Consider the following 27,810-nt stretch of genomic DNA (forward strand, 5'->3'; position numbering starts at 1 on the left):
GGGCGGGAGGCGGCCGGAGCGGCTCTGACAACCCCAAGAAGTCCGTTTCGCTCCTCTCTTCCCCGAACCGATTAGCCGGGACGGACGGAGTGAGGAGAAGGGGCTGCTGGAGCCAGACTTCGCGCTAAGGTAGCCGCACGGCCTGGGAAGAGGAGCGCCTGGTAGACACGGCTAGTGCTGGAGTGGCTGGGAGCGTCCCTCAAATAACTTGGCTTGTTGGATAGGAAAGAGATGGAGGAGAAGAGGAGGAGGGTGGCGTTGCGGCCGAGGATTGCCTGGGCACGCATGAGAGGCTGGGCAGAGTCCCCGCTACTGTCCTGAGGAGCGAGGTGGTGGGGTCGGTTTTAAACGGGGAGTGGCGTCAGACACCTCCGATGACTTGGAAACCCCGTCCTGCGCTGGATTGCGGGAAAAACTGCCAAGATTCGGGTGGCATCGAACACTATTATTGCGTTAGCTTTCGCGTGGTTCCAATTCGCGTGCGTTCGCTCCCAGGCGAGGAGATTGAAGAGCGCTGCCTTGGCGGAGAGACCCCCGCCGGCGGTCAGCCCCGGTGAGTTAGGATGAACTGTGTTTAAAGTAGTGGCGCACCCTACCGAGTCTTTAAGCTGTTGTAATAGGCGCTGTTAGAATGGGCAAAGAGCAGGAACTCTGCATTCACCCGGTTCTGCTTATAGAACAAGTGTAGAACCGGGGTTTCCTAATGCCTGGTTATTTCAGGTTAATGCATGGTTCGTGGGTATACGTGGTGTCAGGTGAGATCGGAGGCTGTAAAGGAGAGTTGTGTATAGAGATCTGGAGTTAATTTTGGGAAGATATTTCATACTTCTCTGGTCCAGGTTGAAGGGGTGGCATAAGCAGTGGAAGCAGTTGTGATTTTCTGTGTGGGTAGCAAGTGAGAGCCAGTTTGCTACAGTGGTTAAGGCTCTGGGAGACTGTGAGTTCTAGTCCCACCTTAGGCATGAAACCAATTGGGTGACCTTGGGCCAGTCACTTTCTCAGCCCTTGGAAGAAGGCAATGGCAAACCACTTCTGAAAAACCTTGCCAAGAAAACTGCAGGGACTAATCCAGGCGGTCGCAAGGAGTCAACACTGACTTGAAGGCACACATGCACAACCAGGACTTTAAAGGCTTTAATTTGATTCTCTCACAAGTGAGGGTTGGCAATGTTCACATGTTGCACTAAGCTATAATGTGGTTTACTTGGTTTAGACTGAATATGTTGTAAAACCTTGCCATTTTTGTTGTAAATCATGGTTTGACTTTTTATCATATGTATGTCCTGCCAGTGCAGCTTATTTAAGAAGGCTTAGTTAGAACGAACTATTGCTTGGTGTTACTCCTCAGGCTTTGCTGGGAGACATCTCCCCTTGGCCTTTGAAAAACCATTCCTATTCCAAGAGATATAGGTATCTGTGAGTAACATGCTTGAAGGCACTTCCGTCTTTGTCTCTAGTACATGTAGCCAGCTGAAGCCTAGCTCTTTTTTAAAATATATACACACACACAGCCTTTCAGTTATATTCCAAGGACAGTTGCTCCATTTAACCAATTCAGATAAAGGTGGGCTCTATTTCTGAGGAGGCAGAAAGAAGAGTATGTATGCTAGCTTCACCTGATTGGCCTCTTGTGATGGAGGATGATTCTCTGCAATGGACATCCTCCTCTGTCCATGGAGGTTTGAAAGCTTAGGCTTTAAATTGTTTCAAAAGCCTCCATGTTTTCTGCTCCACATGAGTAGGTGAGAATAGTGTGGAGAGGGCAGAGTAGCATGCTTGCTCCTCCTCATGTGTAAACCCAACCTGGGTGGGAAATGTTCAGAGAGGACTTTAGTTTATATCCAATTCTAATCGCTTGATGAAACTGTTCTTTTCATCTTTCAGTCTCGGGTTTCTCCTGCTTTTGACAAGAATAAGGATGTAGTAAACCTTTGGTGAGGAGTTGCAAAAACACGATGCCAGGGAATAAGAAGAATGTGGGATTTCTGACAGACAGAAAGGAGTGCTTTATGTGGCAGGATAATCACTTTTTCCAACTATTTCTTGTTTTCCTTGGGTCAGAATTCTTGAAAATCTGGTTTGCCATGTGCTATGGACAGCGATTCCTTGTGCCATTTTTGCAAAGAAGTTATTTTTGCTTGTTTAGCTCACTTTCATCTAGTGGCAGTCCTGGGGAGGGGGAGAGAGGCTGTGCTAATCACTTAGGAACAAGGAAGCATTCCAGAACCATGACTGCACTCTTTCTCTTTCTTTCGAGGCCTGGAATCGAGCAGCCAAGTCTTTTCAGTGCAGGCCAGGCCCCCTAAATTGTGATCTAGCTTCTAAAAAAAACCAAGGCATTTGCTTTGTTATACTGGTTCACTAAGATAGTTGTGACTGGCAGATGTTTTGTTTCTACTGTGGAACTTCAGCATATCTATTGGTTAATAGATTAAAAAAAGGCAGCATTACACCCCAGAGTAAGAGTTTAAGGAAGAAAAGAAATGCCATTAAATAGGCTGTTAGTAGAAGGGTATTTTCTATTAAGCAGCTCCCACTTCTAACAATCAAAAGGCATTCTGGAGATTTCCATGTTTTCCTCTTTTTTTGGTATGACCAGGAAAGTAACACATGAGACAATGACATTAATATTTCAGTGGTTTAAAAATGCAGTAAAGCATTTTAACAGTAGGTAAAATGTACTTAAGGCTGAGAGAAGGAAGATAGATGCTTTTGAACTGTGGTGCTGGAGGAAAATTCTGAGAGTGCCTTGGACTGCAAGAAGATCAGACCAGTCCATCCTCCAGGAAATAAAGCCAGACTGCTCACTTGAGGGAATGATATTAAAGGCCAAACTGAAGTACTTTGGCCACATAATGAGAAGACAGGACACCCTGGAGAAGATCTGATGCTAGGGAGAGTGGAGGGCAAAAGGAAGAGGGGCCGACCAAGGGCAAGGTGGATGGATGATATTCTAGAGGTGACGGACTCATCCCTGGGGGAGCTGGGGGTGTTGACGACCAACAGGAAGCTCTGGCGTGGGCTGGTCCATGAAATCACAAAGAGTCAGAAGCAACTAAACGAATAAACAACAACAACAACAAAATGTACTTATTAGGAGAAGCTGGAACATTTGTCTTGTTTTAAGAAGTTCTTAACTAGGAAGTCCAGCTCACTTCTAGGACTTAAGTATATATGTTAATTTGATGCTTATTGTTATACATCTCTTGATGGAACCAAATGTGGGTAGTAATACAATGTCAGAGTGCTTTTTGTTGTGATCATGATTTTTCTAAAGCCTCAAAACAATCATTGCTTATTTGAATCTTATGGGTTCTAGCATCATCCCTAAAACTGAAGTGTATATCTCAATCTCTGCCCCTCCAAAGCTACTGTTTATTCATACAGGTAGTCCTCGCTTAACAACCATAATTGGGACCAGAATTTCAGTTGCTAAGCAAAGTGGTCATTAAATGAATCTGACCCAATTTTATGACCTTTTTGTGGTGTTGTTAAGCAAATCACTTTGGGTGTTAAGCAAACCATGTGGCCATTAAGTGAATCATGTGGTTCCCCATTGATTTTGCTTGTCAGAAGCCAGCCAGGAAGGTCAAAAATGGCGATCACATGACCACAGGATGCTGCAATGGTCATAAATGCGAACTGGTTGCCAAGCACCCGAACCGTAATCATGTGATCGTGGGGATGCTGCAAAAGTTGTAAGTGTAAGGACCAGTTGTAAGTTTTTTCAGCACTGTCGTAAGTCCAAACCATCTCGAAATGAATGGTTGTTAAGCAAGGACTTATAGAGCATTCTTTCCTATTCTTTCTTCCAGCTTGCTCAAAGAGATATGCCTGCCATTGGTGTCAGCTATATAATTATAGGCTGAGTTGGCTAACAACTCAGATTTCATTGACTCACATTAAAATAGTTTGACAAAGTTTAGTGTTCTATCCAAAGATTTCCTCAAACCTGAAGCAAACATTTTCTGTAGAATGAAAAGTCCATTGCAGACTTAATAAGCAAGCGATGGTTGTGTTTTCCGGAACTGCAGTTCTGACTTTAATATCTCCTTATGTGAAGACAATTGATGACAGAAGTATTGCTTTGCCAAAAGAAATGAATATATTCACTGAAAAAGAAAATGTTCCATCATATAACTAGAATATAAATCTGGAGAGAAAAAAGAGCTTATATGCCAACATTTTTATGACTTGGCTGATATTCACTTTGCTCTGAAAGGTAAAATGTACTGGAGCATAAAAGAGGAGTTGAGTTTGAGTCATCTGACAGGGTTGCTCCTTGTTTTCTTGTGCAGGCTTTTGCCTGCAGTCCTGGTCAGTACAATGAGACAGACACCAAGAGACTGTTACCCTTTTCTCTTCCATGTGCAAAAGCCAACTACACCTACCTCTCACCCCTTCTAAAGGCAGCAGGCTGGTTTGACCAATACAGGACAGTTCAGGAGACATCTTGAGTTATATCCTGAACATTTTGCCTTTATGTTGTTTCCAATTCTCTAGTACAGGTAGACCTCAATTTACAATCACAATTGGAACTTCTGTCGCTAAGCGAGGTGGTCATTAAGTGAGCTATGCCCAATTTTACAACCTTTTTTGCCACAGTCACTGAGCGAATCTGGCTTCCCCCATTGACTTTGTCTGTCAGAAGCTGGCTGGGAAGGTCGCAAATGGCGATCACATGACCCCGGCATGCTGCAACCGTCATAAATACATACCAGTTGCCGAGTGCCTGAATTTTGATCACATGACTGCAGGGACACTGCAACAGTCATAAATACAAGGACTGGTCACAAGTCACTTTTTCAGTGCCATGGTAACTTCAAACGGTCACTAAACGAATGGTCATAAGTCAAAGACTACCTGTATCTGGCATGGCTACCTTGGCTCAGTCTTCTTTGTTGGGTATGTACAATGTTTTATGGCTACTTTGATTCATTACAGAATCATGTTTTGTGGGTTCAAATTTTGGTCTACTGCTGCTTCCTGTCTGTTTACCCCTGTTATGGTTGGTTTTCTCCCAGTTGCATGTTGAAGAATGCCAGTGTTCACAAAGTGTACTTGGGCACATTATTTCTTTTACAATTAGTGTGAAGCCTGTTTGTGATAACAGCAAATCATATAGCATTTCTAGGGTGAAAGAAAGTGGCAGAGTTGTTCCTGTCCTTATCTCATTTGAACCCTATCCCCTCAATGAACTGAAAAATTGGTAGTCACAAACTTATATTTGGAGAGGCACAGCAGTTTCACCCAGTTATGTCGTTGAGGTCAGTAGACACCAGCTTTCTCTGCTTGCAAAGAGGACACATTTTGCAAAAGAACCAATTGCAGCACTGAAAGAGGCAGGGAACTCTGTCTTGCTCAGGGCTGAGAAGTCAACATGGCCAAAACCTGCACAGCAGAATAGACACAACATGCCAGTGTTCTCTTTTCTCAAGAAGCAGTCTTAAGCAGGCCCCTTTGGAGGATTTGGGAAGAAGTAAGCATGATGGTTTAAGACAGCAATCCCTGATGCTGACCCAGACCTCCAGTAAAATATTGGCATTGGATGACATCTTTTTAATCTGATGGGATCGGATTGACCTTGAGGCCTCATTTGACACCCTGTATCATATACCACTTTCAAGAAGGATGGTGAAAACTCCCACATGTTCAAAGGGCAGGTTGCAGATTTTGTATTTTGTTTTTAAATGTTGTTAACTACCTTGAGTGCTCAGCTGACCAGAAATATAGAATATAAATCAAATAATTTAAATATGTAGGAAGCATGTCCTGTATTTATTTTTGATGGAGCCAAGTTTTATATCTATTCTTCTGTGATTTGGCAGTGTTTTCTCCCAGTGTCATCTGTATAATATGCATCATTTCATAAAATTATCCCATAATAGTAAGATTAGAGACACCTAAGGTACTTTTTCTTTAGACAACTGCAAACTGTAAAGATCTGGCTTGTAGCAGTGAAGCCCCACCACACAAAACAGGTCTCTGTCTAAAATTTGGCAGGTTTCATCTGTACAAAATGCTTATTAGCATCTAATTCTGTAAAACTGCACAAAAATATAGGCAGTTTCCTTTTACATATGCTCAAATATAAAATGAAACCAATGAGCCAAGCAGTTCAATTTTTAAACTTCTTTCAAATTTGGCAGGCCTCATCTCCTTGGCAAGATTAACTCTGGCTGCAAATTTTGTCCAGTTTTACTAGAATAAAGAATATTACAGACAGTAGATTGTTCATTAAAATTCATGTGTTAAGTCTGGAAACGTCTCTCAGATTTAACCCTAATTGGAGACCCCCTAAAGGTTGTTTTGTGAATTAGGATCCAAGCCAAATGTTTTGGTTGGTGCTCACCGCTAGTTGAAGAGGAGATGTAGTTGAGCTTTGGTATAAATTATCGCTGTCTGATCCAGCTTTTTTCCTCTCTTGAGCAAGGTTATTCAGCAATAATTGAATGATCCAACCAAGCTGGTTCAACCACTCTTGGGAGAGTCTGCTCCTTTTGACTCTATGTAAACGGCAGGATTACCAATACGATGGTTAACTTGAGCCAGCAATGAAACATATAGTAGCTGCTAAAAAGGCAAACACTGTCTTGTGGTGAAGATGTCTGGACATCAACTCCCAGAATTCTATGCTATGCTGGCTGGGGAATTCTGGGAGTTGATGTCCAGATATCTTCAAGTTGCTAAGGTTGAGAAACTCTGGGCTGGATCATGGGATATAATTACCCTACTCTACTCTGCCCCCAGCAGACCCCATTTGGAGTCCCGTATCTAGTTCTGGGCGCCATAGTTCAAAAAAGACTATGACTAACTATATCAAGTTCAGTGGTGGGCTACCAAGATGACAAAGAGTCTGAAAATCAAGCCTATAAGGAACGATGAAAGGATCTGCATATGTTTAGTCTACAGAAAAGAAGATGAAGGGGAGATACGATAGCAGTCTTCAAATGTTTGAAATTATCACACAGAAGAGGGAGTTAACTTATTTTCTATTATCCCAGAAGGCAGAACCAGACTAAAACTACAAAGAAGTTTGAATTAAAATTACAAGGAAGCAGACTCAGGCTAGTCATCAGGAGGAGTTTCTCAAGTGTATAGGGGGTGTTAGCCAGTGAAGGAGCGGTGAGTTCTCTTTTGCTAAAAATCTTCAAGCAGAGATGCTGTAATGCAGGGGGCTTCAAACCTGAAACTGAATGTGTTAGTTTAAAAACAGTGTGTCCTAGAACCCCTGATCAAGGGGCAAAGCTCTAGTGATTGGAACTTGTGCTTCAGTGAGCCCTGCTATAGTGGATCCTGCATTGAGCAGGGGGGTTGGACTAGATTACCTCTAAGTTATCTTCCTATAAAACCTATAGCTTTGTATGGATTCTGCTGATTTTCCTACAAAGTAGGAGAGTTTAATATTGGGAAGCAGAAATCCCAACCCTCTCCCTTGTCTGAACTCCTTTCCCTTTAGTCCCACAAAAGCAAGTCAGCTTGAGAAGAAGGAGCTTTAAGTTGCTGATCACCTTAATTTTATTGGGGAAATGTGCTGACCCTTGGTGTGAATATCTGCCTTTCAGAAGACACATCAATCCCAGTTACTTCTGCAGAAACACTGTAGGATAGGGTCTCTTGTAAACAGGTAACTCTTACCCTCTCTGAAAATATCTTTGAAGAATAAAGGTGCATGCCTCCAAATTTAATTTAAATAAAGTGTGAAATTGAAGCATGCTACTTTTCCTCAGTACACTGTTTTTTCTTTGCCAGGAAAAAATAGACTTTAGGATTTCTGAGAACTGGTGTAAGGAGTTTCAGAATCCAGACTAATATACCATTTCTTTGGGTGTGTCTTGAAAGTTCACTGCACAGCCCTACAGTTTTGTAAGTCTCCCCACACCCAAGATTTCATATTACCCTATGACTCCCTAATCCATGCGCTTATAGAAAAGTTTTGGATGACTCAGTTTACCTCCTTCACAATGTTTGTGGACATTGGTTGGTTTAGTTTACTAATTCAACAAACTCAGTAAGTAGCTATTCACTATTCCACTTGAATGCCTCAGAAGAATTGTGCTGCTCTAAGTTTCTCAATGATTGTATGCAGACCTTTGAAAAGTGAGAGGTTCTTGACTGAGAATATTACTGGATATTATAAATGAAAACATGGTTGTTTTGGGATATATTAGAAATTTGATTATTTGTGAGAATGTAATTAATGTAGTCAACTTACCACCTTCGAATCCCCTTTTTGTGGCCTCAAAACCCACCAACCATGACTGCCAGAACCTGATGATGTAACATCCAACCCTTTTCAGCTGAAAAAACAAATGACAAGTGTAGGTTAAGTCCTAAAATACACGTAGTCTTTAAAAGAAGTTTTGAGATTAGTATTTATTTTACTTGGTTTTACTGTATTCTCTTCTCACACAAAGAATCCCCAACACCTGCTGATATTGCAGCCCTTAGCATACCAAAAGCTATTAGGACCTAATAGCTGTTGGCCACAGAAAGATTGCCTACCCTTGTTGTACAATATGTAAATATCAGTTGTAGGACTTAGTAAGTGAGGTAGAGCAACAGTTTTTCTCCCAATAACTGTGATGGTTGATCTTTTCTGGAATTTTAACTAGGAAAAAGGGGTAAGCTATCTTTCCTCACATCTTGGCTCCTGCTTGGGGTAGTATGTAACTTCTCTACAGTTATTTGATTTTAAAAGCTCTGGTTAATTACATTCATATCATTTCTAACACTTTTGCATTGCATTGAGCTTTGAAACTCCAGCGAGTCAGCACTGGAGCAGAGGTAGGAAACAGGTGGCTCTCTAAATCAGTGTTTCTCTACCTTGGCAACTTTAAGATGTGTGGACTTCAACTCCCAGAGTTCTCTAGCCAGCATGAATTCTGGGAGTTGAAGTCCACACATCTTAAAGTTGCCAAGGTTGAGAAACACTGCTCTAAACACTGCTGAAGTATGATTCCCAGCAGCACCAGTCAGCATGGCCAGTTATAACTGTGCCAGGATAATTCAGTGGCATCTAAAGGCCAAAGTTTTCCTACTGTGCATTAGGATAATCAAGACTACAGTTATTTGAATTGTTAACTGCATAATCTATGGTTTATGAGTTCATTTACTGTCAGAAATTACAACAAGTAAGTGATCTGTAAAGGTAAAAGAATAGGTAAGCTCATGTACTTTACAACTCTAGCAATAATCTTTCATACTTTAAGGCAGTAGTCTCTCAAGATTTTAGGTAGAAATGTTTGTTGTTCTTGAGCTTGGAGTACCTTAGGTGCATTGCTTGTGTAGCCTAATGCATTTTGGTTCTCCAATCCTGTATTCATTCAGAAGAAATAGAATTTTCAATGAGAGTTTTTCCACCACCACCACTAAGGAAGAATGAAGCTAATATTCTTTATCTCTGCTACATCATTGTGTTGGTCATGAGATCTACATTTCTATGTTCTGTAACACCAGAATACTTCAGTTCCTGATATATGATTAACCAGTTATTACTCATGCAGCAATAACTATTGTTCGTGGGTGCCATAAATGAAACGGGCAGCAGCACTTTGTCAGTGGGAGTGGAAAATTTCAGGCCGTCTTCAAAACTGTCCTGCTAACTATATGTCGTCCCAGTCTAGGGTAGGTCTATAGAAACTGTGACCCAACCAACTGAACCTGGCCCACCTGTCCTAGGCTGTCTGTAGTTGAAAACTGTCCTCATCTTGCAGTTTTGCAAGCAGCAAAACCAGCAAGTTTGTGTAGCTCCTAGTGGGCTGTTGATTATGGCAAAGTGTAACACCACTGCTACGTGGACTGCATTGGTTGCCAGTGTGCTTCTGGGTGCAATTCAAGGTGCTGGTTGTCACCTTTAAAGCCCTTCATGGCTTGGGGCTGGGTTACCTAAGGGACCGCCTTCTCCCAGTTGTTTCTGCCCATCCAATTCGGTCTGGTAGGTTGGGTATGCTGCGGGTCCCGTCAGCCAGGGAGTGTTGGCTGGCAGGAACTAGAAAGTGTGCCTTGTCCTCCATAGCGCCTGCCCTCTGGAACATCCTCCCTCCAGAAATTAGGATGTCCCTGACCCTGTTGGCCTTTCGTAAGGCCGTAAAGACCTGGCTTTGTGCCCGGGCCTGGGGCCTCGAGCGTGTGGATGGTCCCGTCTCTTGGTTGTATTAATATTTATGCATTGCTCACTTGGCAGCCATATATATTTATTTTGTATTTATTTTATATTTTAACTGTTTTAATTATAATTGTTTGATTGTTTTATGGTTTTATTGTTGTAAGCTGCCCAGAGTCACTTGATGAGATGGGCGGCTATAGAAATCAAACAAACAAACAAACAAATAAATAAATGGGCTAAATTCAGCTCAGAAGGTTATAGATTGACTATGGCTGGACTAGTGTTAAGGCAACTCTCAGCGCAGTGGAGATAGGTAAGTGAAGGTTGTTATATATACAGTGTTTTTAAAATGCTGCTATCTCATACATGAGTCTTGATCTGTCATCCATTTTGTCCCCCCAATTTAGTTACTGTAATAAATGAAACTATTTTTCACCCCAGCTTCTCCTTTTTTATCCATGATTCCAAGAAAAGCTTGAGAGTATTGTTTGTTTCCAAAACTACTTGTTTGATATTTCATCTGAAGATTTAATACGTCAAAATAAAATTACTCAGTGTTTTAAGGGAGGGTGTCTGCAGGACAGATACTGTTTACATTGACCACTGAAATACAACCATAGGTTCCTTCTCTTTTAAAAAGCAAAAAGAAGAATGCTTCCAGGAAACAGTAATCCAGCCACAACCATAATGACTTTAGCTAATCAATGCCTTGTTTTGTACAACAAGGGTGGTCAACTGGGTGCCTTGCACTTATTTTGAACTATAGCACCTAAATCTTTTGCCTTTGGCATGCTGATCAAGACTGATGTGAGTTAAAATCCAAACTGTATTTATTTATTTCAATTAAGGTGCCACTCAACTCCAAACCAAAAATAAGTCAAAGATGTTAAATTGCCTATTCCTTTGCTATATCTTGATCTTATTTCCTTGTCCACACCTTGGATTGAATCCTTTTTTAACAAGGTTTTTTTTTAAAAAAACATGTCTTTATTATTGTCTACATTTAGGAAGGACAAGCTCCTGAAAGATCCTTAAGAGGTTGCATTCTACAATTAGAGAAAAAAAGGCCCTTCCATCCTTGTCCCTTTGCTGTAAGTTAGAATTTCAGGCTGCTTAGCCAAAGAGCTATTTGCTTCATGTTTGGCAATCAAGTGTACATCTTGTCTTCCCTTAATTACACATTGTTTTGAAGTATAATGCTAAGAGACAAGGCATAACTCTTCTTTCCACAGTGTAACTGGAATTAAGAACCCCACCCCAAACACAGATGTAACATTTAGGTTAAAAGTTTTAACTTGCTTCAGTAGGGTATTTTGTATCAAGTTCTTCAGTAGTATCAATAGGGACCGTTTATCAAGGATCTCTAGCTACAGGTAGTCCTCACTTAGCAACCACAACTGGGACTGGCAACTCAGTTGCTAAGCAATGTGGTTGCTAAGCGGAAAATCACATGACTAGGACTGGGCTTACAACTTTACTTCCTCTTTGGTCATTAAGTGAATCAATGCAGTCACTAAGCAAAAAATCATGTGACTGTGACTAATGATTTTACTTCTGCCTTCTGCATTAACTCTGCTTGTCGCAAGCAGAAATGTGCACACACTAATGGAGATCACATGACTGTGGGATGCTATGATGGTTGTAAATGCAAGGATTGATTGCAAAGTTGTTTTTTTACCATCATAACTTTGAACAGTTGCTGCACAAGGCAGTCGGTAAGCGAGGACTTCCTGTATGTGCCAAGGGTGGGCATTTCTTATTCTAGCTGAGTCTCCCCCTGTTATATATGAAGTAAGATTCCACCCTCTTTATAATTAAGGAAAAACCTCTGAAAAATGGCATCAGAAGTACTTAGTTTGATTTTCATGAACAGTTATTAATAGTCAGAAAGGTTTGCTTGGGGACAGCTCTCCCACCTTTAAATATCTCAGAGCCTATGTTTTATTCTCATCTACTTAATCCATGCCTTCTTCAGGAATGACTAGAGAAACCAGCCCTCAAAAGCTACTGCCAGGTAATAGAGCAAGCCTTCTCTAACTTTGTAGCCCCATATACGTTATGACTGTAATTCCTGGAAGTGTCAGCTAGCATTTAAAGCAAATCCGGTTGGATAGTACTGATTTAAAACAAAATACTTATTACCACTCTGGAAGATAATTCTGAGCTAGATATCTGGTTCCCATGTTCTTAGATTTCTTAATGACAGTTGAGTAATATATCCTGTTTCCTGCAGTATTCCCCACGCTTATTGAATGAGAAGGCCACATGTGAATCATTAATCTCAAAGGATATTTGCTGTAGAATGACAATTGCTGCATTTTAGTATTCTCTCTGGTAAGGTGATACAGTCACCAAATTTCTTATGGTCAAATTTCTTGTGATGCCTTTATTTTCTTGGGTTTAGATACATATTACACTGTAATGAAGAACTCTTGCTGTGCACCCTGTCAAATCAAGACAGTAACGAAACCTCTAGCTTTTTTCCAATTTGTCCATTTTTCCCCATGTCGTGAGACTAGGCGTGGAGGCATGAGGAAGAATTCATAAGTTAGCTGTCCTAACAGTGAGACACACGCTGAGAGGAGGAGTAGGTCTCTAGTGTTTATTGCTAGTACATAACAGGAATCCTAACAAACTGAATAAGCGTGGGAAAAACCCAGACAGATAAACCCCAAAGGCTAAGGCGGGCCTGATCTGTGTCTCTTTGAATGGCTACTTAATTCCTCAGTACTACGCATGCGCTTTACAGCCTGGATGGGAGCCCCCTGCTCGCCATCCTTACTCATGACATTAGCCTTCCTTGACTGGATGTTTCCAGGTGTGTTGGGACTACCCCCAGAATTCTCAAATTAGAGATTATCTATAATAAAGAAATGTTACACATATTAGATAGGTAGGTAGATATAATGAAAACTCCATGGATAAGGGTTTTGGACCATGCCACAGCAATGTCATTAAGTATGGTTTAACCATAGAGATAATGAAGCCTTCAGATAAATTTGGGTGAGTTTATTTAAGGTGACCTTTATACCTATGAATCCTCTAAAGAGCCAGTTGGAGCAGAGTTACACATTCCCAGCACTTGATTGGAGACTGTTTTCTTGTAGTTCTCTGTAAGATCCTAGACCCAATCAGTTAGCTTCATTGTACACCAAGAATATAAACCTTCAGCAGTTACCCAAGGCATGAAGGTTGTCCAGGCTGCACAGCTAAACCACGCAGACACCTATACTGGGCAGCAGTGATATAAGAAGATTCTAAGGCAGGTGATCACTTTAGCGTCAACAGCAAAGGCATCATTCCATCATGCACAGGAAAAGGCAATGGTAAACCACTCCTTTATTTTACCCAGAAAAATGATATGATAGATAATATAAAGTGAGTGACAGTAGTGCTGGATGATGGCCCCTCAGGTTAGATGGCATTCAACATGCTACTAAGGAAGAGCTGCAGATCTTTCGGAGTATTAACAGTGTTTATGATGTGGCTAGATTAAAGCCATTGGAACTTCTAGTTGCTGATCTTGCCATGTAGGAAAAGAAAATCCAAAGTTGCAAAGACAGGATTATAGTGAGAACATTTGTTTTTAGATTTTTTTAAAAAAAAATAGATTTTTATTCCAATTTTTTTTTTATACAACTCAGGGTGGCAAACAAACATATCAAGATGGTATATTTGCTGCCTTCCTCCTCCTCTTTTCCCCTCAACAACAACCCTGGGAGGCGTAAGAAGCTCAGCAAAGTGAAAGATAAAATGAATCAATTGCACATTGATATTTCAGGCATCAGTGATTTGAAATGGACTTGGAATTAGATACTTCCAGTCAGAAAATCATACTGTTTATACAAAAAACAAGGAATGAGTTTCAAATTCTGGAAGGATACTGCAACAGTACTTGGCTACAATGCAATATATGACCAAAAAGTATTACTTTGCAGAAAATTCTTTAATATGATTTCCCAAGTTTATGCTCCTGCCACTGATGCAGAAAAAGGAGAGGTTTTGTAGTCAAGTTCAATCTGAAATCAATAGAACATGCAAGCCAGATATGCTGCTTGTGGCTGGGACTGGATGCCAAAGTTGGAAATAATGAGGAAAATTTGGTTGGACTGTCTGCTTTAGGAAACAGAAATGAATCAGAATGACTTCCCAGTTTCTTTATTGCTAAAACAGCCTTAAAGCAACTACAACAATCCCTATGTGCATTAAGACTACCAGAGGAAGTATACAGAAATCACACTGATTATATTATTGGTACAATAAGAGCTCAGGTGTAATAGCAAAAACATGGCCGTGAGATGACTGTGGAACAGATAATAGGGAATTGGAGGAACTGTAGCATGAAATCAAACAAGCTGTTAAATAAAAATATGGAAAGAGACTACTTATAATCAAGAAACAGACGAAAACAAACTGGATTTCAGAACAACCAGTGGAAATTGCCCAGAAGAGAAGACAAACATCTCAGGAAGGAACTTAATGAAGAACGTTGTCAGAGAAGAAGCAGTATAGTATTACAGTGATGCCTGTAAACTGAAGATGCATTTTACAGCTTTGTGACATTGACAGTGTTGTGTATAGCCTGTGAGCCATGAAAAGGTTAGTGTCTGGGATAAACTCATGTGGTTCCGCTCATTTTAAAGCAGGCTCCAGATACATCAGACTACAGCTCCCATCAGCCAGTCCCCCTCTAGCCATGCTGGCTAGGTTAATTGGAAGGGAAATCAATCACATTTTGAGGACTCTTGGCCAGGAAACCCTGCCGTAGGACATCACTCAATTCATATTTAACATCTGAAGATCCATCCAGAGCTTTATTAAAGGAGGTTCCATCTGTTCTAATCTGGTGTGAAACAGTGATTCCAGGTTTTTGTTTCTCTGGCATTCTTAACTGCAAATAGATTTGAATCATGACTTGCTATTTGGAAACTGTTGCTGTTTGTTCATAAAAATATCCTTTTGCATTATTTCTCTTTCCTAGCCATGCATTTAACTCCTCAGGAGCAATGCTGTAGTGTTGGATAGATAAGATAATCAACTTAAGAAAAGAATGCAGCTGGTATTTTATGAATGCAGATCCTAGGGGGATGTGCATTTGACCTTTGAGAGCAAGTCTGAAAATCAAGATGGAAAGAAGATGGGAGTGTGGGTGGAATGCAAACTTTCTTTGAGATAAACTCCCCAATTATTTGAGTGTCGAGGCACAGTATCTGACCCACGTAGCTCAGACGTTTAGTCTTCTGTGTCCCTATATATATATATATATATATATATATATATGCATATTGTAGTGTCTACTTTCCAGTAGAACAGTTTTATTCAATTAAGTTTGTATCTCTGATCCATTAAAAGTCGTGGGGAATACAATAGCAAGGGGAGATGAGAATTAATTCTTATCTGGCTACTTCCCAGACTTAAATTATGCACGTTCCTCCTCCTCCCATATTAGGCCTTCTCTTTCTTTTCTACAGCTAACAGTGGCTGTAGAGGAGATTTAAGAAGGTAAATGATTCCATGGTCAATTCCACTAGTGTTTGCATGTTAGCCAATGAAAAAGATTTGAAGCTCTAATCTTTTGTATTCATGTGTGTGACATCAGTGCATGTATAAAGGTGCAGGAGTGTGATGATACAGTCATGCCTCCCATCTTGGACTATTTTCATTCCTCCCTCCCCTTGCAGATAACCCAGGGTATGAAAACAGTGTTTTCCCTGGAAAAATTGAAGAACGCCTCCCATCAGGACAATGTATGGCAGATGGAACAGAGTGCTGCTGTTCTTGGAGAAGCCCTGGCTTCTCAGTTCTTTTCTTCTCAGAATGTTCTTTTGAAAAGCTCATTTCATCCTAGAATGTAAGCAGGTACAGATATGGCCTTACATTGCAGCTCTTTAAGAACACACATCCAACAGTTACATCTCAGCCATACAAATCTGGACAGCCACTAGAGATACAGTCTCTACATTTTTGCTGCCATCTACAACCAAGAGATATAATCTCTACATTTTTGCTGCCATCTATGGTTGACAGGTCAACTGGTTGACAGGTCAAAAATAATTTTGGAGAAGTTATGCAGATTTCCTTAAGAGCACCCCATAGCTGAGCACCTCTCTGAACACCAAAGCTCCTTTCTTGAAGTTTGGCTCCAGGAACACTTGCACAATAGCTGTATCTGGGCTAAAATTCAGTTAACCATTACTTTGCCATTAAGAGGGATGAATTTCTTGCTGCCCTCTATAACAGGTGGTACTGGTCTCCATTGGAACCCTCATGGCTTTCTATTTTCTCCTGTGATTATTGTGTTAAGATGATGACAAATTAAATTTGGTTCCCTTTTCTCCTGCTCCTCCTCATGGTAGAGAACTAATGACATTTTAATTGCTGCATAATGCCCCCAAATCCAATAGGTGGATTAGATGTTTCTAATACAGAGTCGGGAGGCAGGTAGGTGGCAGGAATTACTTATAAGTCAGCTGATCAAGAGTGCTGCTAAGTGGCAACTGTTCCATCAACATACTGGGGAAATTCCAGACCATGCCTTTCTTAAAGGAGTGAGTTTGTGATGATTCAGAGATGTGTATACTCAGGGAGTAAACCTACATTTACTTCTCCATTGTGCTGCCTCTAGAGCCCTGAATGTCAGTCTCCACACAGGTCGGGAAAGAACTGCAAACATGATGCAAGAAATAAATTTAAATAAATGCTCAGCCACCAGAGGGGAGACTGCCCCTCTCCCCCCAGCCTACCATATGGATGTGGTGTGTGCCACAGTCTATCTAGCTCCATTTCATGTTTTCATATATTGCTAACACCTGATACCTTTTCAGAAATAGGAACAGATTTGGTTGCTGTCAGCACACATTGTACTTTTTTCTAGCCCTAAATAGTGAGTCACTTCAGCAGAGTGCTGGTACCTTTTGAAATCACCATTTTCACTGGATTATTCAATACTAACCCATGAATTTATTGGGGGGGGGGAGATGTCAAGGAGGGAACTAGGGATTGTGAGACAAGTACATCTAAATCTCTTAAGATTTCTTTAAGGAAGAAGGCACATACTCTCATGAAATGGCTGACAGGGAAACAACATGGAAATCTGGAGAAGATGCTATAGAGCTTAGAGTATCCAAAACGTTCTAAAGACTAGGGTGAGCTTGACTCTTCTGACCAGCCGTTCTGTTTTCACAGTTGAGCTACGTGCATACTGGGGCCTGCCTCTGATTATAGTCTTCATAAAACAGGTGAAAGAAAATCACAGCCAAATAAAATCATGAAAAGCTTTAATAAAAGTAATATTATCAGCCCAAAGCAATCCAGTGCAGGATTAAGCCTCTTCATTGAAGTTATGGGCCATAATCTACCAAGTTAATCCAGCACAGTCTGGTATATAATGTTTTCCAACTTCCCAGTTTAGAATTGAGAGAAAATGACTGGCCCAAAGCCACCCAGCTGCCATTCATGCCCAAGGGAAGACTAGAACCTGGATCCCTCTGCTCCTAGTCCAGCAAGTTAACCAGTATACCACAGCAGCTCTTTCTTAATATTATATGTTCTTATATTTGTGCCTCACTGAAAAAATACAGGACTCCTCATTGAGAAAATGCAGAATTCCTGAAGGTGCAAGGCACCCACACCCATATTCTCTTTTTGTAGTCTCTGCCCAAAGACCACAACCTACTAGGAGGATCAGTTGCATATAAGGGGGGATAGACAATCCACAGGCCAAATGTGGTTCCTGAAGTGGGCAGAGCTAAACTGTTCAGCTTATATTTTGTGGAGGGGAGTAGGAAATGAAATTTAAGAGGCCAAATGGATTATTTAAAGAACTTATTTTACCCCATAATCCCCAAACCAAAAGTCTGCAAACTCTAGCCCTGCCCACTGGGTGACACTCTTATGTCACGGGCTATTCCCACTGTGGCTCTTGGAAAACAGTTTTAAAAAGTATTGTGCCCTGTGCAAGTGGCCCACCTACAAGAACCATAATTATTTCTGGATCACTGACTTGCATAGCAGCACCAGAAGGTGCAGGTGGGAGTGTTCCTTTGAGTGTAGGAAGTTATTTTATCTTAAAACAGTCTAAAATAAAACCTTTTTAGGGTGTAAAAGGGCTGACTTAAATTTTTATTCTGGGAAAAAAGATGTCTCCTGACATGTGGAGCAAAAATGATGGTCTAGAGTAAAGTCCCTAAGATTATACTGCAGTTTTCAGTTTTCTAATTTTTTTCTCAAGTACAAATGCTTATTCATGATTAAGTTTTGCTTCTGTTGCATCAGTGTATTCCAGGCCCACTTCATAGTTTCTAAAATAAACTCTGCTGGAGTGAAACCAGTGGTAAATCTTGGATGCTGTAATGTTTCTGTGGTTTTTGTGGCTGATTCATACATCTGTTTTGAAATGGAGCCCAGTTATGTTCTTCAAGTTGTCAGTGAGAAGGCAAATAAGCAAGAAAGCTTAATTGTTATCAGGCCAATGCAGTAGGATATGATAATGTGTTTAGGATATTTTTAAAACAAATCTCTTAGACTCCATGGATATCATGATTCTCAGCTAAATTTTTATCACCATGACACATGCAATTGAGCTTCTGATTATTAAATTTTTACAGAAGATTCCTAAGCACTTAGTACATAGATACCAGAATGCATATGATTTGTGACAACTAGATGGATTCAAGAAGAATGTAATCCATAGTAAATTAACGTATTGTGTTTTACATTGTCTTTTAAAATATATGAATAGTGTGTGTTGCCTATGGAATTTCTGAAATAGGTTAGGAATGAAATGGTGGGCAAACAACTTTTTTTCTCCCCTTTCTCTTCTGTTGCCATTATTGCTGTCTCTTTATTTCCAGAATTCCCAATCTGTTGCTCTTTAGTTGAGCACACCTCTCATCATTCTGAGTGAATTGCTCCAATTCTGGTGGGCATCAATTTAGGAAAAACTTGTAAGAGGTTCTGTCATTATCTGGGGTGGTGGCATCTTATTCAAGTTGGTGCCACCATGGAAGATGCAGAATAGAATTTTGATGAATCTTTGGTCCTGCCAATGAAGCAGATAGTAGCAGATGGCAGGAGGTAGAGGAGATTTTCTAGCAGATTCCCTAATTGCAGTTATGTTGGGTCCATTAGGACAACCAGGCAGTTCCATACCATGCACACCCTACAGCACTTTACTGATTTCTTCTGAGGTATACCAAGGCCCAGACATTCTCACTGCAGGATATATTGGCAGGGGAAGCATTCTATTATTTCAATACATTATCGGGTAGTGCATTTAATTTTTTTAATCTTTCAGAGTACAGATATAAAACCTGACATTGGGAGAATGGCTTCCATTCCCTTGTTTTAAATATTCTACTTCTGATCACATGCTTGTTCTATAATTCATTCCAAATAAAGAATTTAGACTTCTCTGATGCAGAGTTGCCCTATCTGGCCCAGAATACACTTTGTTCACAAGGAGAAGTAATATATTCTGCAGTATTCCACTTATATGTTCTAATAATTCCAATTTCCTAATGAACTAAGCTTCAGACCTAGCTTTTTGTTTCTACAGTCATGGCAGCCATCAGGAAGAAGCTGGTGATTGTGGGAGATGGTGCCTGTGGGAAGACATGCCTATTGATTGTTTTCAGCAAGGACCAGTTCCCAGAGGTCTATGTACCAACAGTCTTTGAAAACTACATTGCTGACATTGAAGTAGATGGGAAGCAGGTAACTCATTTTATTTATTAGTAGAAATAGCTTCTAATCTTATATTTGCTTTCCTCCCTGGATGCCACTAATTACTACTGCCATAGGGTTTTTTTTCTGTGCATCAATTGGTACTAAACTTAGTCCTGACACTGGTTCCCCTTAGAAATGTCAATGTCTGGTTGTACAACCACCAGCAAGCATATAATCGGGACTAAACTATTTAAAACAATGGAGAGAGAATAGATCTCTATTCTATCAGTGATAGAATAGATATAGTAACTCTGCATCAAAGAAGCCTGAATTCCTTCTCTCTAGTTAAATATTAATCAAGCCTCATCATGACCTTTAAGTCAATGGGATTTTAACATCATGCATAGTACTGTCTTTAGTTATATGTACAGTAGCTATATGCATCTAGGCCCATTCACCACCAACCCCTGATGGATTTTGCAGCCAGCAACAAAGCCTTTCAGCAAAGAAAGATTGCTCACCTAATTCCAAAAAGACTCAGTTAAATTACAGTTAAGCAGATAAGATACATGAAGTAACTGTACATTTGCCCCAGATGTATACACACTCTGCCCTGTTTATTTTCCTGAGTAGCTTTGAGTAATGTTTGCCTAGTTTCATAATTCACCAACTGATGAAGGCCAATCTGATCAACACTTGTTTTAAGGACTGGAGTGCAAAGAAGTAAATTAGGAGGGGTTTGATCTTCCATCTCTACCCAAACACCCCCTTTTTATGTGAAGAGTCAACCCTCACATAGATAAATGTACAAACATATTTAAAATGTACACAGCTGTTCTGTACTTCTGGTTTGGTTGTAAGTCTGGTTGCCATCTGTAATACAATGTCACATACCCTGTTTGCTCATAAGATTGGTATAAAAACTTTGAATTTCTGAAAAGTGGAAACTTTAGTAAAACTCCTCTGAAGTGGTTGATGATTTCATACTTTTGCCTCTGTATGGCTGGGCCTCTTCTAATGTTCCATCCACTTTGCCCACAAGAGATGTTCCTGTATTTAGTTTTGACAGTGTTTATGAACTTCTAATATACTTGGGAATGCCCTTGAGAGTGATGAAGCAAAGTGGTCCCATAAAACAAACTGCATAATGGCCATTGTTAAATACAGGGTTTGGGTAGCTTAATCTGGGCAGATGTTTTGCCAGGCTGCTTAAAATTGCCAGGGAACCATGTAATATATGAGAGAAGCAAACAGTTTGATTTTTTTTCCTACAGTATCTGTATTTAATCACAGAGTCACAATTACGTTGAGTACTGAACTGAATTTCTTTTCATTTATAGGTGGAGCTGGCCCTCTGGGATACAGCTGGGCAAGAGGATTATGACAGGTTGCGGCCCCTCTCTTACCCTGATACAGATGTTATTCTCATGTGCTTCTCCATTGACAGTCCAGATAGTTTAGGTAAGGCTATAAAATAACAGTTCAAATTATAAGTCAGGAATGGGCAACATATACCTTCCCATGTATTGCTACAACTCCCATTCTACCTGAAGTAATCACCATGCCATCTGAAGCTGCTGCTTGTTCAATAAAGCAGGAGATGAACAATTCTCTGCTGGTCAGCCTTACTGTTACAGTCAACAATACTGCATTAGAGTGACTTAAGCTCTTCATCTCCAAGTATTCTTCAAAATCCAAATGATGTCTTGGAGATAGTATTGGATATAGCATGTAATTGAATATAATTGACTTTACTGAGTTGTAAAAGTAAATAAGAAATGATGATAAAGCACATAATGCTTTGGAAAGGGCTAAAAAGGCTATGATAAACTTCCATTGGAACTAATGAGGCTTGCTAAGTGCAACATATGAAGGCCAATAAGCTCTTCTTAAGTCAGGATAGGAAGAGTATTGACACTTTTGAACTTTGATGTTGAAGAAGACACCTGAGAATACTGTGGCAATCAATAAATGGACAAATGGATCATTGAACAAATCAACAGAGTTCTCACAAATGACCAGGCTCAAATTATCCTACTTCACACACGTGATGCAAAAACCTAGCTGTCTGGAAAAGGCTCTAATGCTGGGAAAAGTGGAAGGAAAGAGAAGAGGATGACCAGCAGCAAGGTGGATAGACTCAGTTGCAATGGCGATGAGTGTACTGTTGGAAGACCTGAAAGACCAGGTTAGGGAAAGATCGTTGTGGAGAAAAATCTATGTGGTCACTAAGAATTGACACCAAGTCAACTTGATGGCAGATAATCAAGTCAGTCAGGTGATCCATCAACTCCTTTCACAGCAATGGCTGCTGCTTGAGGAGTAGGCCTGCTTTTTCAGATGAATGAGTTTACCTCTTTAGAACAAATATGTCAGCTGTTCAAGAAAAAAGCTGTTCTGTTCTGAAATCGTATCAGATTTTTCTCAACCGTATTTGGATACTTTTGAAATCTTTGTTATCACATATTCTGAGATAGAATGCATAATTGTGAAATACAAAATCATAACTATATTCATTTACTAGTCTTTTTGCAGTGGGCTCACAATAATACTTTAATGTGGCAGAAAGCTGAATTTTAGGGGCAAATTTTATGATTACTGTAATAGCCTGTATACATGGATGGCTGCCGCGAGAACTCAAACACTGGCAGAAGCTTTAGGATGTCTCCTCAAAGTCTGTACTAGAGAGAGGAATCCTTTGGGGATCTATGAAGTACAATAATCCATTTTGGTGGATGGAGAATGAATGACTTCCTGCATTCAAGATTAACCAGTTACCTAGGGATTATTCAGCTTCTAAATTTGGTTAGTTCCTTGGATATGTTTGTACTATGACACCATTAGTAGTTTTTTAGTACATAAGGACAGTAAGGGCTCAACAGTTGCTTTCAGAAGGAAGGTGAGGGGAAATTAATGTTGGCAGTATTGCAGAGAGGGTAAATGCAAGGTTGAAGGATTATGTGCTGATTTTTTTTTTCTGCACAGAAAGCCTTTGTGGCATTAAGTCTTTCTGTAGATCTAAGCTAGGACATGTCTGTAGGTATATTTTTGACTGCGGTTCTGGGATTTAGATGGGGAACTTCCAGTATGCTCCTCAATCACTTCTTCCTCCTCCATCTTTTACTGGTCTAAAGAGTACAAAGTTCCCTTACATCTGCAGTGGGGTGTGGTGGATGAAGCAGGCTGACACTTGTTTACAGGCCAAGATTCTGGAAATAGGACTCTCAGTATATTCAGTCTTACTCAGGCAAAAAAAGTGGATCACTTTCCTTGTATTGATCTGGGGATTACGTTTGTGAATGTGTTGTGCTGCCAGATTTGCTTAGTGAGATGGTTCTCTCATCTCCTTGCATCTTCCAGAGAACATACCAGAGAAATGGACTCCAGAAGTGAAACATTTTTGCCCAAATGTGCCCATCATTCTTGTGGGAAACAAGAAGGACTTGCGGAATGATGAACACACACGCAGAGAGTTGGCAAAGATGAAACAGGTATGGATCCAGTTTTCTATCCATCCACACTTGGTTGCTTTTTTGGGGTGTGAAGTTTTATTGCAGATAGAATATTGTGCAACTAACTGTGGTTGAATTGCCTCCTTGAGATGTTTATTGAAACTTTCAATGGCTTCTGCTTCTAGGGATGGGATCTTTACATTTCAGAGTAACTGGTTAGTTGCTTCTGGGAAAAATCCATCATGTAGAAGCAGTTTCCAACTATCTCTGTTTGATCAAGGTAAACATCCAGGCTGGCCCTTTGCCTCTGTTCTTAAATTCTCCTCCCAGAAACCATGCAAGAGTTCTTGTGTTCTTTTTTAATAGCAAGTTTCTTAATACCCCTTCAAATGTGTGAGATCGTGTTCTGCGAAAACGAGGATCCTCAAATAAACTTCTGACTTAAAGCCAAACACCTTTGTGTCTCTGGATCCTCTTTGAATAGGAGGGCGTGAAAACATGAAATTCAAGCTTAAAAATATAGCTTAGGGTATAGTCTTAAAATACAAGCAAACAAAAAAGCTTAAGGTGTAATCTATATCTACTTACCTAGCACTGAATAAGTCTCATTGAGCTCTGTAGGACTTAAGAACAAACCTATACAAGTGACCTCAGTTACTTTTGGGAAACAGTACACAGTGTACTTATTTCTGTTCTGTATAATCTGTCAGCAATAATGTTTGAGGATTCTAGATTGAACTTAAACATGATCTGGATTTTTCAGATAAGGTTTTCTACCTTTCACATAGCCTTTGTGAAGACATTTTTATCATTGTCAGTTCTTACAGAACTGGATTCCCTCATTCTCTTCCCAAATTCTGTGGAAGATTCTGGGAAGTAAATATTTCATGAAGATTTACTGTTTGCAGTTTGACTTAGTTAATGTTACCCTCCGTTTCCTCATTTGGGATGATGCCTGATTAAAGAAGCTGTTGATTTTGCATTTGCACATTCTAAACAGTTCAGCTTCCTTTGAAGAGGCATGTGTGAATACAAGTTAATGTTCCTATTTGCCCACCCCAGTGAAGTTTTTAATTTAGTTCTGGTTTCCTGCAGCTTGTAAGGCCTTTAGGAATGAAGCTGAATCTTTCAGAGAAAAGGTCAAAGACAAAATTAAGAAATGTTTATTTTTGATTATCTGTATGTGTAAAATGAACTACATTGTTATAGTTTGCTTTATTTGGTTGTTTTTGACCATCATGCTAATCCAATTTGTATGGGAAAATGGGGTATAAATTAATAAATCCACAGACCTTCCCAGCAGTCTCTTTACCTTTTCTCAAGCAAACTTGATTTTTTAAAAATATTTTTTATTAAAAGTTTTAACTACAGTAATAAAAGATAATACAAACTATAAAGAAAAAAAATATACAGAGTAAAAGAAAGTTTGCCAAACATCTTTTTCCAGCCAGCCTGGATGGGAATTGATTCTGGAGGCACTAGCAACTACAATTTGTATGCCACTCTGGGTACAACACATGCTATTAACTCAGCCTGAACTTCATAGAGGGCTTGGACTTGGCACATGATGGTCTGGTTATTCTACACCAATTTGTTTAGGAAGGGATCCAAAGGAAGTTTATTTTCTACATATGCCAACCCCCTCCCCCCAGCTTCACAAAGACATTAATATGTCAGGTGTACTACTTTATTCGATGGGTGTGTTCCCTTAACTTCATCCTAACAGTATGGAGCAGATAAGAGCCTCATTTAGTCCTATGCACCTTAGGATTTATGCTAATGTTTCCTGCACATTCCTAATGTTATGCATTGGGCCCCTGTGTAGAATGAGGCAGTTAGAATGTGCCACTGGCCTCAATCCCAAAGTTGCCCAGGCCTATGCCCATGTTTAAAAAAAATCAGCAGAGGTCTCAGGGCCATCTGAGCTGTCCTGTTTTCTCTGCCACACCAGCAAAGTGCATAGTGATACTCTGAAAATAATACAAATTATGAATTAAGTAAGTTATGTAGTAAATTATGTATGCTCAGGTTCCATCTACAAAGGAGGGCCACCTGGCAGGGCCCAGGCAGGGAGCCTTTACTGTTGTGGTGCCCACCCTTTGGAACATCTTCCCCCCAGAGATCAGATTGGCCCCAACCCTGTTGGCCTTTTATAAGACCTTAAAGGCTGGGCTCTGTCACTGGGCCTGGGGGTCAGGAGGTGAGGCTGAGCCCATGCATTGGCTATATTGTGACTGATGGGTCTGTTTTCACCCTGGCTGCTCTTCTGTGTGTGTTGTTTTTCTGCTTTTATATATTTTTTCACAGTTAGCTGTCTAGAGTCATGAACTTGACATATAAATAGAAATAGATAAAGTACATCTTGTCAACATTTTTCTGAGAACTTGCTGTGGTCATCAGAAATGCTCTTTGCTATGTTGCCTCAGGCTGAGAAAAGCAAACAAGTAAGAGCAAATAAGTACTGTGTTACCTTGGATTTTTCTATTGTTACACCAGGCAGTGGTAAATAATCATCAAGCTCCTTTGCATGTCATCCTTTTTTTTTTTTTTGTGAAGGAGCCTGTGAAGCCGGAAGAAGGCAGAGACATGGCGAACAGGATCAATGCTTTTGGCTACCTTGAATGCTCAGCCAAGACAAAGGATGGAGTACGGGAAGTGTTTGAAATGGCCACCCGGGCTGCCCTACAAGTCAGGAAGAACAAAAGGCGCAGAGGTTGCCCCCTCCTGTAGGAGAGCGTTGGCAAAAGATGTGACCGTACTGTCTGAAGTGTGCGCCTCTTCCACAGATTCCATGGGAGAAAGCATGGTGTCTAGATAAAGGGAAGAGTACAAATTTAACATGCTAGTTGGCTGACTGCAGCCTCGCTCCTCTACACAGAAAAGGCCACCCAGAGTACCCAACAGAGGTGCCCATAGGTCTTTCTTTGGGCAGTGTGTCTATACTGTTGTTTTACATGCTTGGAAAGTCAAGAGAAATCTTCTGAATCCTTTTTGTAAAGATTTGTGTCTTGGGTATAGGGCCAACAGTTTATCTGAAATAATTCTATACTTCTTGCTCTTTTATACTAATTCTACCATTTGGTGCTTGTATGGATTTTCACAGCTTCATGTCTTCACGAATAAAGGAAGCAAGATTTTTGGAATTCTGCAATATATGAACCTGGTGTACAAGCCAATGTATTTGCCAGTCTCCTTCCATAACTTGCAAAGGCAAGGAGCTTGCCAAAATGTTCATCTGAATGTCTGTGAATTGGCCTCTGTTGTGTTTATTAGTGTTCTCTATCGTGCTTCTGTTTGAGGGGCATTGGCTTGTGTTTTGACAATACTGTATTCTGTTCCTTGTTAAATTAATTGGATCTTACATGATTGTGGGACGCGGTGGCGCTGCGGGTTAAACCGCTGAGCTGCCGATCGGAAGGTCGGCGGTTCGAAACCGCGCGGCGGGGTGAGCGCCCGTTGCTCGTCCCAGCTCCTGCACACCAAGCAGTTCGAAAACATGCAAATGTGAGTAGATTAATTGGTACCGCTTCGGCGGGAAGGTAACGGCGTTCCGTGAGTCATGCTGGCCACATGACCCGGAAGTGTCCTATGGACAACGCCGGCTCCAAGGCTTTGAAACGGAGATGAGCACCGCCCCCTAGAGTCGGACACGACTGGACTTTACGTCAAGGGAAACCTTTACCTTACATGATTCACCTTTTTTCCCTGTCCTTGAAGTCCTGCCTGCCAGCTGGCTTAGGGTTGGGCAGTTGGCTCTCAATAAGTGGTGAAAGGAAAGGAGGTCATTGTTGCTGAGGAATATTGTGTGTTTTGACCCTCAAGAGATGCATGGAAGGGATCAGATAGAGCTTTCATCTGCTGATCATCTGAACTGTATTTTCCGCTTAAGTTAGGCAAACGTGCATTTGCTTTTTATTGCTTTGGAGAGATTTTTAAATACCATGAAAAAATAGAATGGTAAATTAACTTGAAAATGAGCCTGAACTGGATGAAACATTCAGTAACAAGTTTAAGGATCGAAGACACATTCCATCTGGACCTTTCTGAACATATGTTATAGTTTCTTTTTTCCAAAGTGGAATGAGGAAAATGATGAAATTGGATTGTTCCTATGAAAATTCCAAGAGAAGGAAATGCATCTGACCAGCCAATGACTACAGCAACAGACTTGTGCATCAAAGACACAGCTTTTCTTAGGGACTGGTTTGTCCTTAAGCACCACAGGCACCACCACAGGATATGCCCAAGTAATGGATATATTATTATGAAGTCTTTGCAAGCACAGCTGCAGCAGGAACAGCGTAAGACACCAGCATTATTCTTCTTCTGTTTACCTCATAGGCAGGCAAAGAGCCAAACACTGCTGTTGCTGTTGCAGTTGGTGCATGGTGCCAGCTGCTCCCTTACCATGCAGATCTCTGAAGACCTACCAAATAACCATCACCAGCAGTACAATGCACAGCATCACCTTTTTAACATACAGGAATAACAAATGACCTAATGTAATGAAGGATATTCTTGCTTCTTTGAGACAATGCCACTGCAGATGTTTAGTGCTTGGCTTTTGCTTTTGTATTGGCTAGA

General features: G+C 40.6%; 1 protein-coding gene across 1 annotated transcript; it reads left to right on the forward strand.

The window, feature by feature from the left end:
- RHOC (ras homolog family member C) lies at positions 1–26,587 on the forward strand. The gene is made up of 5 exons (XM_063297424.1): positions 1–129; positions 19,665–19,822; positions 21,115–21,235; positions 23,135–23,265; positions 25,783–26,587. Exons 2-5 carry the CDS (start codon positions 19,667–19,669, stop codon positions 25,954–25,956), a joined length of 582 nt encoding a protein of 193 aa, XP_063153494.1. The 5' UTR covers positions 1–129; positions 19,665–19,666; the 3' UTR covers positions 25,957–26,587.
- Positions 26,588–27,810: the final 1,223 nt, after the last annotated feature.

This window comes from Candoia aspera, chromosome 3 (genome assembly GCF_035149785.1).
Source record: "Candoia aspera isolate rCanAsp1 chromosome 3, rCanAsp1.hap2, whole genome shotgun sequence".
Taxonomy (NCBI): domain Eukaryota; kingdom Metazoa; phylum Chordata; class Lepidosauria; order Squamata; family Boidae; genus Candoia; species Candoia aspera.

What these genes read in the sequence shown, in the direction of transcription:
- RHOC (XM_063297424.1), top strand. Translation starts at nt 19,667, where the DNA reads ATGGCAGCCATCAGGAAGAAGCTGGTGATTGTGGGAGATGGTGCCTGT. An exon ending in TTGAAGTAGATGGGAAGCAG is followed by an intron (nt 19,823 to 21,114) that starts GTAACTCATTTT and finishes TTTCATTTATAG; the next exon opens with GTGGAGCTGGCCCTCTGGGA. An exon ending in AGTTGGCAAAGATGAAACAG is followed by an intron (nt 23,266 to 25,782) that starts GTATGGATCCAG and finishes TTTTTTGTGAAG; the next exon opens with GAGCCTGTGAAGCCGGAAGA.